General features: G+C 27.6%; 1 protein-coding gene across 1 annotated transcript; it reads right to left on the reverse strand.

Annotated features, from left to right (window-relative positions):
- On the reverse strand, nucleotides 1,154-3,086 carry LOC109325000. Its single transcript, XM_019557141.1, has 2 exons — nucleotides 2,861-3,086; nucleotides 1,154-1,774 (listed from the first exon to the last, which is right to left on the reverse strand). The coding sequence occupies exons 1-2, from the start codon at nucleotides 2,970-2,972 to the stop codon at nucleotides 1,191-1,193; spliced, it is 696 nt and encodes a 231-aa protein (XP_019412686.1). The 5' UTR covers nucleotides 2,973-3,086; the 3' UTR covers nucleotides 1,154-1,190.

Consider the following 13,917-nt stretch of genomic DNA (forward strand, 5'->3'; position numbering starts at 1 on the left):
CTGTTCATTTAAGAGAGATAATGTGCAGTAGATTTTCACTAATTTTTGGGGTTATGTATTAGAAACTGTACTTAAACTAGTTTTAAATTGATTTTACTTACCTTATAGTAATTAATCTCAGTGAATGTCTTATTCAATTTGGATAGGATCCTTGTTATTAAGGATCTAAGTTTGAAACATATTTACTCATGTGATAGTGTTTAAGAATCACAACTACATTAAATAGTTTCAAATAAGTGTTCAAGAGTTTAAGAAGCACAACTCAACCTTCATTTCTTATTCATTAAGCCATGTTCAATCTTTTGAATCCCTCTATGAAAATAAGATTAAGGTAGATTTTTATGGCAATTTGTAAATGAATGCAATTTTTTAACCTAGTTCTATTCTTGAATGTTGCAATTGCTTGATCACTAATTGATTTGGGCTTTTCCTCCAACTAAAAAACCGACAGGAATTTGGGACAATGGTTTTGGGTAATGCATGTGTTGGGTGTGCTGATTGAATCCATATATTCTACCGAGTCCAATACTGAATAAGATGATGACATGTATTCTTCAAAAAAAAGAAAGTAACGGTATGTATTTAAAATTATTTTTAAATAAATAAACAAGTACTTAAAAGGTTGATTAGGCAATAGGATAGACACATGCATACCCCATTGGTCATGCATAATGAAATCAATTTGGATTGGACATAATCATATGTTATATGTACAAGTATACAATTCACTTGCACGCAGATCGTCACTTTTTATATTAATTTATAAAATTATCTATATGATAAACTCGATACGATACACTGTATAGTTATTTCAACATTATACATAAAATAAAGAGTGCTAACCGTTGGTGTGTGGTTAACCATTCTGATTTGTTGTCTCTATGCATCCACTTTGTGTTACTAAGACCAATTTTAACCACTATAGATATAGTACTAAACCAACCAGGTATGCTTTTATACTTATGCACCTTTCTCTTCGAATGCACAATCCTGACTTAAACATCGAAGCGCCTTGCAGATACAACCCTCTTCTCTGTCACTAGATGAGGTCGGCTACATGGATCAGTCAATATCATAATGCTCTATTATAGATCATAAATCAACCATCAATGAGATTGAGAAAAATGAGCAAAACAAAGAAAAAGAATTCAAGAATTGTCAAGTGAAGATATTGCATTATTGTAAATTGATCAGAAAAGTGTAAGCAGTAAAATGAACACATAACACATGAAAAAGATGTTTAAAAAGACAACACTATTTTTCTGCCCTCCACTACAAGGAGCACTACTCCCACTATAGCACCCCTTCTTTTGCTCGATCCCTGCCCCGCGATTTTCGAGCACGAATGTCGAATTCGTCTTGCCATTGCTAAACAAAACACACCAAAAGAAAGGCCCTTTATGATTTCCAACAAGACCAACTCCCACCTCAGCATGTGATTTGTTTCTCAGAACAGACAAAGATTTCTTATCTGTAACAAGAACATGGGAAAATGCTAATGATGGTTCAAGATAATTCCTTTGACAACCCACAATGTGTCCAGTTATGGTTCCAAAAGTTGGTAACTCCACACCACAATTTGGACCAAAAACTTCAGTGAAGTCATCATCAGGAGTTTTGCAATTCACAACATTGTTATTAGTGCAGTTTCCTTTGCATAGTTCAACATATTGTAAGGCCATGCACCCTAAACCAGGGTTGTCATTCAAGTTAGAGAACTTTTGATCTGTTAGATTCTTGTTTATAATGTCAACAATTTCATTTGCAGGGTTACCTGCATAATAGAGAGAACAAAACCAAGTGATTTCAGAGTTGAGATTCTGCATATATCAGTTTAGAGTGCATAGACAAAATCTGTTTAATGTGAATGACTCTGCATATAGTAGTAAATGTTCATGCACATACATATATGCAACAATAGAATGATTCATATTTGCAATAAATTTATGAAAACATTAGGGAACTTGATTCTGTTACTACTAATAACTGCATCGATTTGATATAACTAAATGTATCCTCTAACCCTATGGGTAAGGAACTATTTCCCTTCAAGGCATGGCTGTTTCCTAACAAGTGTCGCTCACATGAATCTAACTATTGACATTTTTGGTCTATCTAGAATCTAGTGGAGCCTTATGCAACTATACCAACGCCTTGTTGGTAATAACTACTTCATTTGATCCTTATTAACGAGGACTGTGAGGCTCTCCCGCCTAATAGACTAATGTTTTGGGTTGGACTCTACTCATGTGCTTGTCTTAACAATTGCTGTCTTTCATTGAGAGTTGTGCCACAGAAGTACTACCTATAGGTTGAATTAAGGTACCACTACCAAATACTGATAGATGAATGAAGTCGCCAAAAGAGAAAAAGTTCACATTGGGCGAGTGTCGATAGATTGAAAGCTGCCATGGACGTCAGTCCTTAAAGGGGACAATAATGTTAGGAGTCGCACATTGGATATCATAACAAGCTTAATGTGATACTTAAACCAAAATCAAGTTACATACATCAGTTACATACAAGCTCACTTTTAATCAAAATCAAGTTTTCAAAAGTCAACTCATAGTTACATGATTCATGATACCTGTTCTAGTTCCCATACCCCATTTTTAGTTCGTCAATTTTTACAAGTTATGACAGATAATTATAGTAACTATAGATGTAGAAGTACTTTAAAACCAGACAATATCAGAACAACCTTGTAGAATCTCCAAAAATAAACAACACAAGCATAAATAAATCATGGGCATTTGTTATTTATCATTCTCACATTGTTCATATGATAACATAACAGCAAAATGGACAAAAAAAAAAGTTAAACAAGTAAAAAAAGAAAAGAAAGTAAATGTAACATTACCATGGTTGTGTGAGAAAACAAGAACAGCAAACAAAAGATAACAAAAAAAGTGGAACTCATAGCTACTGAGCTTGTTCTTCATCAAATGCAAAGGCAAAAATAAAGAAGACATAAGTGGATAAAAAAGGGTTCTTTGTGATGCTTTTGAACAAGACAAAAAAGCTCACTCTGCAGGAAATGGTGAAGAATTTGTGGAAAAGGGTTGATTGGAGATAGTGTTGCAGTATAAAGTATGGTCCCATATACCCATTATCTAACTTTGTCTTTGACTCATTGGACATTTTTTCTTAAAAAATGTTAGCTAATTTCAACTACAAAAATATTAGATAACCGTAAATATTCATTTTAGTCTTTCATATATTTCAACCTTACCAATTTATTCATTCAAAAAATAACCCGTAAATATTCATTTTAGTCTCTCATATATTTTAATCTTACCAATTTAGTCATTTAAAAAACGAAAAAACTTAGAATAGTTCCAAAAAATTTCAATGTATCTGAAATTAATCATTTTGGGATCAAATTAGTCCCTAAAAAGTGTTGTAAAATATGTTAAAAATGATTAATTTCATAAACATTTAAAATTTTGTGGAATCAATTTTCTTTTTTGAAAGATTAAACTGGTAAAGTCGAAAATACGAGTAACTAAAACTTAATTTACCCTAAAATTTATTAAATCCATTATTTCTTTGTTTTTTATACGGTGGTACATGTAGAATTTTAGGATGGTGAAAACTTGTTAAAGTGAGTTAATTCAAGTAATTTATTATATAGATAAAACTTGTTATGAATAATAAGATAATAGTAATCCAAATAATAACTAATAAGATAAACATAAATTATTAATAAATTCAAATAAAATGAAACTAACTAAATTCTAAATAAGATCATGCTTTATTAATTCAAATATATCTGACACACCTCCTCAAATTAAAACTTAGTAAACTTTAAGATTATTACAAAGAATTCTTTTGAAATTAAAAAAAATTAAACTAAATATATGGTTCCACAAAATCATCATAAATGTGTTGTAATTGCAAAGTCTTTTGGTATAACCATCATGGAATGATGGATTGTTGTCGATAAGAAAAGAACTCACTTGTGACAAATTTATCATTAGGAGAAAGTGAATCACTGGAATGATTGTTGGTGGAAGAAAAATTACTCATATAATCATCATCCTAATAATTGTCGATGAGAAAAGAAATCACCACGAGCATAATTCACCAATGAGAGAAAAAAAACACCACCGCAATGGTATTCGCTGGAAAGAGAACTCAATGGTATAATCACCATTGTAATGATCATCAATGGGAAAAGAAATTAGTACTCATATAATTAATCACTTGGATATAAGATATTATCGAAATGATCATTGGTGGGAGGAAAAATTAATATATAAAACAAAGAAATTAATTTTTGTATAAGAAGATGTTGGTATTTGTTTATTAGGACGACTTTTATATGAAATTTGCAATTATTAGGTTGAAGAAAAAATGAATACTAATGTTAAGGTGATGAACAAAAAGAGATGACTAATCAGAGTTCCAAACTTTCACCATCTTAGCATCAGAAAATGAAACCAATATAATAGTATATAGAAATTTAGGATAGTAAATGATTGGTGAAACTCAAATATGAGTTAGTCGAATAATTTATTATATAGGCAAAAATTATTACAAACAATAAGATAATAATGATTCAAATGATAACTAACAAAATATACATAAACTTTAAATAAATTCAAATAATATGAAATTAATTAAATCCTAAATAAGGTCACGCTCTATCAATCCAAACATATCTAACATTACCTATATGATTTTAATTTCACAGTTTTAATATTATTGAGTTTATAATAAAATTATTTACAGAATTATTTTATTACTTTTGTGAACTATACCAATAAAACTGAATTTAAACTTAAAAATAAAGGAAAACTACTTATAGATTCCTTTGAAAACATAAATAACTTAAAATACCAACTTGAAAATTTAAAATAATTTAGAAGACATATTTAAATATGAATTACGAAATAAATTAGTTTGCTTATTTTCATTAATGTGTGAAAATAGCTTTAATATAAAATGTTATTATTTTTGAATAGTTATTTTTTAATATTTTAAAAAATGACCTTATCTTTGGTATAAATATGTTGAAGTTCAACTGAAACTGTATAATTATATTTAGGAAAAATTCTGAAAAATATTAATAAAGATATAACTTCTCATAATATTTAAGAATTTGTGACTATCATCACATAAGTTAGTTGATTGATTTCGAATATCCTACCAAGCTCCCTATCAACTAGTGTAGTAAGTTAGACTAACAATTATCATAGATTCATAGGTATGATATTAAGTAAGTCAAAATATATCTAAAGAAAAACATTGATATAGCACTTGTATCTCATACAATGGTTTAATAGTTAAAAATATAATAAAATTATGTTCATTAACTAATGAAAGAAACATCATTTTCTTATGATATTATTTCTATTTGAATAATAAATGGAATCAAATAGATATTATGTTGATGGAGTTTGTTCATTTGGGGGCAAAAGGAGTATAAAGACCTATTAAATCTACTAGGGAATTATGTACCCAATCTTGATGTTTCAAATGGATGGCTTTGGACTTATAACAAAGGTTACCAATATTTTGTTAGAAATGCTTATAAAGTCATTTCTTGAAAATAGAATGTTGACAAGGGACTATTCAAGAAGTTATGGGAATCTAATGTTCCACCAAAGATGAAATGCTTTGTGTGGAAATTATTCGCGGGTGGAGTTCCAACAAAGCTATGTCTTGCTCAAAGGGAAATCCTAGGAGCAAATGTAGTGTCGTGTTGTGCTCTTTGTGGGGAAGAGGAGGAAGAAATAAACCATCTATTCTTCACTTGTTCAAAGTCTTATCATGTATGGGAAAATCTCTACTCCCAATTTGGTATCATCTCTACTATATCCAATGATGTTAAGCTTTTCTTCCCACTTGCACCTGATGCGTTTGGAGACCAAAGGTTTAAGAAGGTGGATGCCTCTTTGGTTAATCTCTATATGGACTATTTGGCATGTTAAGAACAAGATCGTTTTTAAGAACTCAACAGTTTCATCTTGAAAAGGTGATTAATATTATATTTTTACATTCTTGGAATATCCTAAGTGCTCGTTACAAGAATTTCAACTTCTCATATTTGGAATAGGTATTGAACGTGTCTAAGTATTTTTCTTCTTGTTAATGTTTGCAATTGTGGATAAGAGTACAACTCGTTCTCCTAATTTACATTTTTATTTTAATAAAATTCATTGCTGATAAAAAATAGATATTATATTAAATGACATGACTATTTGTAAAGTCATTTAACATGAATGATGACATAACCATTTGGAAAGTCATTTTCAATGATGGAAGTAACTTATCATGTCCTATAATTAAGGATGTGGTCTTCACTCTACCAAACCAAAAAGTACATTACATCTATCACTAATGTACCATTAAGATATGAGTCAAGAGGGAGAAACCAACATTCTACGAATATGGAGAAATTAACATTATATGAAGAATATAGTAATCTATAAGCAAGACTTCTTCCTCAAATCAAATCCATGAGAACGACACAGTTCTTCTTAGTTATCTTTATGAAAAATATGAAGTTTTAGAACTTAACATTAATATACTTACTATAGTTTATACATGCATATAAACTAGTCAAAGTTTTTAATGCAAAAAACTCACAATTGTGACAAAAATACTAATAGTGTACAATCTTAGCAAGACAACTTTGAGCATTTTATGTATACTTCATAGCCTAGACATATGGCTGAAACTATTTTTGTTTGCAAGCCCACTGATAAAAGGTTGTGAAGGTCACACTTAAAATTCTTGGTATTTGATATGAATGAACATTTCATGATAAATTCAATTTACTTGTTTAATGATTCATTTTCACACTTCACATGGTGGCTTACCATCGAGTACACATCCAATATCTTACAGTTTGTGTTATCCATTTTCAACGAACTTATCTGAAAGATTATTAATTTCCTTCAAAGAAGCAAATTCAATATTATTTTGCATATCAATTGTGTAAGTCTCGACTTGATTATCAAACATCACCAAATGAGTTGAACAAAAAACATGTGGATAAAATTTTGTAAAATTCAATCGGTTTTGCTCTATCAAAACTAGAGAAGAGATCGACTAGACTCAAATAACATATACAAATAAACAATTGAGTATTTGTTTCGGAGAAACTATCATGAAGTTCACTAAATTGCATGTCCACTATATTATAAAATAATACAATAAGATAATGATTATTTGTTTTTCATGAAACATGTCATGTTGTTTACAACAACAAAAATATAAATTGGGGTTTGTAGAGTTAAGTAGTGTCGTTACCCTACTTTCATGGACGCGACGAGAATAATGCAAATAAATGCAATGAAGTCGCCATTGGTGTTTTTTAGAGAGAAAACATGAAAAATCAATTTTAAAGAATAATGTTTGATATGCTCATAAAGAAAAATTAAGTTCGGAAGTCGATTATGGATGAGGAAGGTGTTCGACACCTCATACCGCCTGTTATAAAACGGTACCTAGATCGATCATGTGGATATTCTTTCAAAATATTAATTTCACCCTCACATTATTACACCAAGCCCACTTCTCGAAGGCTCTATTAAAAATTGCTTTCTTGGAGTGTGGTGATGATGCAGATGAATCTTGGAAGAGAGATAATAATGGTAGAGAATGTGTAGCGGTAACCAAAGCCTAAAGACTCTGATACTATAATGCGAAAATAATGTGAAAGCGTAAAACGAATATTGTAAAATTTTCTCATTATTTGATCAATGCATAAGACCTTATTTATAGTATATGAATATGTAACAAATTTACCTAAACAAACTAATTAACAAACAAATAAAACATGTGTTAAATGTGTAAAATGTGTAAAGTGTGTAAAATATGTAAAATGTGATATGTTTCTTCTCCAATAGTTCAGCTATTACATAAATATCATTTTCAGCAATGAACACAACCAAACAAAATTACATAGTAAGATAGAAGATGGATTTCTTGCACACAACATAATGATTTATATTAATAAAGAAATAACTGAAAATTTTATCTTTGATATGATCATATATGTTTCTTTATATTTTCATTACTATATTAATTTTAGTTATAAATTGTAATTAAGTATTGTTATCTCCCTAAAGTTTAGATCAAGATCCATCCCTATACAAATGGATAATATACTTACTATATATAAATTTTTATATTCACAATACATTGATATTATACTCTTTAAGTTAATCATGCATGCTTTTATTTAATAACATTACAATTTTATGATTATGACCTCCTATAAATTTTTATATCTTATTTTAGGACGTGTTAGGTGTATGTTAAGAGATTATTTTTTTCTTTTCTTTGTTAGATGTTGGGTGATTAATGCACCAAACTAAAAAATTTCTAGTTTTTTATATGCACAAATACATCATAGATAAGGGTGGAAACAAACTAGACTAAGTTTCACCTTAAACAGGCTGAGCCTATATAACATATAGGGGCTTATGCTTAGCCTCTCAACCTGTTTTAAAAGAAAATTAAACATTAGGTCTGACCTGTTTAAAAGTACGGCATGTTAGTCTGTTTAAAGGCCTATTATATTATATAATCTTAAAATATGTCATCATATCTATATTTAAATATGCTAATATGTCTACTTTTCACGAGACCCTTCTAACCCTAACAATTAAATTATATTTTTGTATAATTTGTTATATTAAAATTACATATATAATAACAATACTTATACTAAAATTGTATAAAATTAACATTATTACATAATATAACTAAATAGGTTGGTCTATTAGGCTTAATATGCCTTCTGGATGATCTAAAACCTGACATGTTAAATTAATTAGGCTTTTCAAAAAGCCTGAGTCTGTCATGTTCATAAAAAAATTCTAGTCTGACCTATCTTGATATAGGGCAAGTAATATACCCATGATAGACGACCTTTCTTGTCTCCACCCCAATTTATAGAAACCCAACCTTTATCAAAATAACATGTGTGTTGTAGAAAAAAAGTCTAAAAATGACGGTGCAAGCATTTTTTTCTTCTATTTTTACTTATTGTCACGGGCAAAAAAAATTGGCCTAATTTAGTGGATAATAAAATTAGAGTTTCTTTGTGTTGTACCTTGATTATGTTGTTGTAGAAATCGGGTTCTAATTTAAAGTAGGATTATACAATATATTATGGAAACTAAGTTACAAAATTATATGTAGCAGTAAAATTAAATTTAAATTAAAGTATTATTTGAAATGTGTATTTGTGAAAATAAAATATAAATATATAATGAATTGTATAAATCGATCCATATTCTCACCAAAAAACTAATATATTGATATATAAATTATTGTTTTTAATAGGATGTTTGATGATGAGATACTTCACCAGATATCATCATTACTCATTTTTAGAGTATGTTTTTGGCATTTTCAAGACAAAACTCCTACTTGGCTCACTTCAAATATTTCAAGGTTTGTATTACATTTTTTTTAAAATAAGTTTATTATGTTTTAAAAGTCTAACAATTACCAACAAGACATTGATATAGTGGTATAAGGTTCCGCTAAATTCTCAGGATGACCAAAATGTTAAGAGTTTGATTCTTATGAGCGACACTTGTTGGGAGACAAACTGCTAAATCCTCAGGATGACCAGAAAGTCAATTACAAGAATTGTTCAGTCAATTCTTCACTTGATTTTCTACCCAGTTAATCGATTAACTATAGTGTTAATCGATTAACTGTTATTGATGTCGTCTTAATTCTGCTTGCTTTCCAATAAATTTATTATAGGGTTTCTCTCTTTCAGCAACCGAAATTGATCTTTTGTCTTTCCTTAAAAAAAATTATAAATAAATTTTATTACATAAAAGAGTTAAAGAAAGTACCTCAAATATAAATTAGTACAATTAAGACTGCTAGCTAAATAATAGCAGCACAACTATATATCCAACTCATTATTATTATAAAACCTTTCAAAACAATTCTTATTAAATGATTCAACAACATCTAAAATCACCTACAATAACACTGTAAACAAAGAATTACATTAGTATTCCATTTGAACCAAGACATAGGTGCATGCTTGAATTTTCCTTTAATCCAAAGTTATGACTTAAGTTTTATCTCGTTCATAATTTCCTCCATGTTGTTGAGAATTGATGCTTTCCTGCTCGTCCAAATTCCAGCCATCCATATCACTATAAGACATTGGACAAACTTTTTCATTCTACTAATAGGGAGTGTTGTAACAGATGGTCCTTTCTCAGTGATGGTAATACCAAATCGACACCTAACCATTATAAAGTTACTACCACACCAAATAAGAGAAATGACATAAGAAAAATAGATGATCCATTGATTCGTCGTTCCTTAAATATTCATTGCATGAATTGAAGATATTGTTTGTTTTACTAATCTACAAATGTCTTTCCTAAAATAGAGATGTTTTTAATGGTTACTAGCAAGTTACCGTGCATTTGCATGAGATGGTATTTTTTTGCCGCATGATTAAGAATACATATTACATGTACATTTATGATTAAGAATATGTATGTTGCTCGTGTATTCACATGGTTAAAACCATATATGTTACCAGTGCATTCATATTGTTAAAAATTATTAATTATATATAAAATCATGTGGTCAGACCATAAAACAGATAAACTTAATATGGGACATCTTCTAGTTTAATACCTTGCTCGACTTTCCCAACATTGTTTTTTACACATACATGACATGATATAGTTAGTAGTATCCTATTAATAAAAAAATCATCAATAAATTTATAATTTCATTATTATTTTATTCTAAAATAAGATTAGTATAAAAATAAATATTATTATTTGACTCTAAATTAACTACAAACAATATGTTATGATTCATATTATTATTATTTTAATATTGCTATAGTAAACATTATATTTTAATATTGCATAGGTAATCATATTCTTTTTATTTTTAAATAAATCACATACATTATAGAGTTAATTTGTTGTATCATCATCTTATTATATTTGATCGTTTAACTTAGTTGATTAATTGTGTATAACGTCATTTTTATAATTGATCCAAAAAAATTGAGTTTTTATATTTATTTATGACATTAAAAATATAATTATTTATTTATCAATATCTATCTATATCTATACTATATATAAAGCCAAAACATGGTGTAACCACCACCATGACATAATTTATATATTCCTATTTTGCCCTTCAAAATTTTAATTTAAAAAAACCATATAATCCTATATAACCACCTCAAATATATTAACTATAAGTTGCATATCTATATCTATACTACTTAATAAAGGAAAAACCTAACCTAGATTTTACTTTATAACTTCTAATTTCATTTTATAACTTCTAATTTTATCTTTACTAGCGTGTTGACAGACACTACCGTGCATGTCAACCCGTTTTTCTATTGTTTGTAATGTGTATTCTACATATTAAGTTGTATTATATATTGTAATTTGCAGTTGAATATATATTTGTTTGAAGTAATTATTCAATCTTAAAGAAAGGATACATATACAATTGTGTTCATCAAGAATAGAGTATTGATATCTTCACTTAATTTTATTTTCTAGCGTGTTAACATCATCATTGATTCTACAAAACAGGTAATTTCCTATCGTTTGTAATGTTTATTCTACATAGAAAAGTGATTTTTTATCAAATTAATTAAAATCGATTGAGTATTGATATCTTCACTTAATTTTATTTTCTAGCGTGTTAACATCATCATTGATTCTACAAAACATGTAATTTCCTATCGTTTGTAATGTTTATTCTACATATAAAAGTGATTTTTTATCAAATTAATTAAAATCGATTGAGTAAATCTATTGCATTGGTCACAATGTATATCCATTAAATTAAAAAATAGGAATGCATGAAATATATTGCATTGGTCGCAATGTATGCCATTGAGTAAAGCGGGTTGACAGACACAGTAGTACCTATCAACACGCTAGAAAATAAAATTAAGTGAAGATATCAAGACTCTATTCTTAATGAATACAGTTGTATATGCCTCATTTCTTTAAGATTGAACAATTACCTCAAACGAATATATATTCAACTGCAAATTACAATATATAATACAACTTAATATGTAGAATACACATTACAAACAGTAGGAAAGCGGGTTGACAGGAACGGTAGTGCCTGTCAACACGCTAGTAATTATAATTGTGCATTAAGTTTCAAAGGTTAAATAATTGTGTAATATGCTAAATTAATCATGCACGTTATGCATTTCAATAAATCAGAATAAATTATAGATTAATGAATCCAAATATAAACAAATTGTCGGAAATGATGTAAAATATTAATGAGTAGATATTACTCAAATAATATTCCATAAATTCATTAACTATAATACTGCAAATTTATATTTCATTTTTTGTAATTGATCCATAAATTCAAACAAAAAATTGAATATAAATTGAATTAAATATTAATATTCCGAAAATTTATTATTCATGGCAAATTTATATCAATAATAAACATTGCTTAAAATTAGGGAAATATAAATAATTTAATCAAAATATAAATCAAACAAATTAATTATCACAATCAAATCAAATTGCTTTAATATTTTGATTGTCACATCCTATTAAAGATTAAATAGAAATTAATCCAAAAACGCAATGAAAAATCAAATCACAACTAATTTTGAGAGCAATTATTTAATTTTTAGATAACGGAATAAAAGATATTCAAAGACAATCATGCCTAATAATTTTGGCTTCTAAAATGTAACTAACAATTGATTAATTGTGTACAATATCAATTTTGTAAGTGACTGAAAAATGTTGAATTTTTATGTTTCTTTATAACATTATTGTTTAATTATTTCTTTATCAGTATAATTATAAATATGCATTAAATTTTCAATGTTAAACTAATCATGTAATATGCTCAATTAATCACGCTTGCATGGAGTTGAATGAATCATCACAAATTACAATTTAAATTGATCCATAAATTCAATTTTTGTAATTGATCCATAAATTCAAACAAAATTGAATATAAATGGAATTGAATATAAATATATTTCGCAAATTTATTATTTACAATTATGAAAATTTATATCTATAATGAGCATTGCTTAAAATTAGCGAATCGTGCTTAAAATTAGTGAATCATAAATAATTTAATCAAAATCAAAATCAAATCAATTAATTATCATAATCAAATGAATTTTCTTTAATATTTTTATTATTACATCATATTAAAGAGAAATTCAATCAAAAAACACAATAAAAAATCAAATAACAAAAATAATTGTTGAGGACAATTATTTAGTTTTTAGATAATAGAGTCAAATACATTGAAAGACAATCATGCCTAATAATTTCAGTTTTCAAAGTGTAACTACCAATTAATATTACTCAATTAATACATTCAAAGACATTAATGAGTAATTATTACTCAATTAGCATTCCACAAATTTATTAACTATAATTATGCAAATTTAAATTATATTTTTGTAACTCATCCATAAATTCAAACAAAATAGAATAAAACAGAATATAAATGGAATAAAATATTAATATTCCATAAATTTATTACTCATATAGTAGAATATAAATGAAATTAAATTGTCTTTGGTGGCTATGACTGATATGATGATCACATTTATTATCATTAATTAGATAAAATATACATATTCAACAATTAAACATGCCAAATTATTAATGACGAGAATAAAAAAAATGTAAAGATTATTCTTACTAATATAAGGTTGACACATTCAGATAGTGAAAAAAAAAATTCGAATGTAAAAGAACAAACACATAATAAAATTAAAGAACTATTATTCTACAATCAGATAATGAATATAACCTCTAATCGTTGTATTATAGGATGTGAGGTTTCTTTTCTGCAAATGTCGAAACAAAGAATATACCAATTCGTATTTCCTGCTTTAGAAAAATAAACACCGAGGAAAAAATATTTTAA

This window comes from Lupinus angustifolius, chromosome LG01, assembly GCF_001865875.1.
Source record: "Lupinus angustifolius cultivar Tanjil chromosome LG01, LupAngTanjil_v1.0, whole genome shotgun sequence".
NCBI lineage: Eukaryota > Viridiplantae > Streptophyta > Magnoliopsida > Fabales > Fabaceae > Lupinus > Lupinus angustifolius.